At 39.0% G+C, this 1068-nt stretch overlaps 1 protein-coding gene across 1 annotated transcript; it reads right to left on the bottom strand.

Annotated features, from left to right (window-relative positions):
- Positions 1-293: 293 nt before the first annotated feature.
- Positions 294-767, bottom strand: GAPT (GRB2 binding adaptor protein, transmembrane). Its single transcript, XM_065875521.1, has one exon. The coding sequence runs from the start codon at positions 765-767 to the stop codon at positions 294-296; it is 474 nt and encodes a 157-aa protein (XP_065731593.1).
- Positions 768-1068: the final 301 nt, after the last annotated feature.

Here is a 1068-nt window from a genome sequence, read left to right as displayed (position 1 = left end):
AACGATCCTGAGCCAGGAAAGATGGTGGAGATAGAAAAGGAAGAAAAATATAACGAGTAATGTTCAGAAGGAAGAATCAGTAAAACATAATGCAGAATTAATCCAGGGCAAGGAGGGTGGAGAGGATATCTAGAAGTAATCCACAGTGATACATGCAGAGAGGATTCGGAAGTGTGGAGATAAAACAGAGATCATTAAGTTTGAACAGAAGAACTTGATCAATAATGTTATCAGTACAATAAAAGTTCCAGCAAATATTTATCCTCCAATGACTAAACCCACATTTTGAAAAGTTAATAAGAATCCGGAAGAATATATATGTCTTCATCTTGAGGTTCTTCAGAAGTACCAGGCTTCTGGAAGGTATAAGAGTCAAGTGGTGTCTCATTTCCATAGATGTGTTCCTTGAAATTGGTCTGCCAAGTGTTTTCATATACTCCCTTGTCTCTTTCTTCTTTAGCTTGTGGAGGACACACTTCCACATTTTCATAGTTGCCATGTGTGTTAGTGTCCTTCCCAGCAGAGCTGTGGTCTTGGGTTTGAACTGAGATTTTATACCTTGGGCTGATAACCTGGGAGCTCAAGGAGACTCTTTTACTTTGGCCTTTTCTCTTTTTTCTCCTTTGCAAACACTTTGGTAAGGTAAATTGCCTTGTATTATGCTGTTTCCAGTGCCAAACACACCCAATTCCACAGATCACCAACAGTAAAAGAAGGGAAATTCCTATGGAAACGGCCACTGAAGTATTTCCACAGCTTTTCAGCATTTCTGCACAGTATTGTTTCGTAGTATGGTGTAGCCCTTAATGAATTCACAGGTACAGTCCACTGTAATTCTTTGTAGGATATGGTCTGAAAGTAATTTTGGAAGTTCTTTTAGGCATTTCTGTTTCAGATATGAAAGAACATCATGGCAAAGTCCTGGTGTACATAGAGGAGAGGTGAGTAAACTTGATTTTGGAAGCTGGCTCTCGTTGTAGCTGATGATTATACAATTGTTGTATAATTGCACCGTGTCGGGGGGATTTCATTCAACTCCGCTTCCTTTTTTATCAATGAATCACAAAA

The sequence above is a fragment of the Phocoena phocoena genome, chromosome 3 (assembly GCF_963924675.1).
Source record: "Phocoena phocoena chromosome 3, mPhoPho1.1, whole genome shotgun sequence".
Taxonomy (NCBI): domain Eukaryota; kingdom Metazoa; phylum Chordata; class Mammalia; order Artiodactyla; family Phocoenidae; genus Phocoena; species Phocoena phocoena.
Note: the sequence above shows the minus strand (reverse complement) of the source record. Positions and strands in the feature narration are given on the sequence as shown.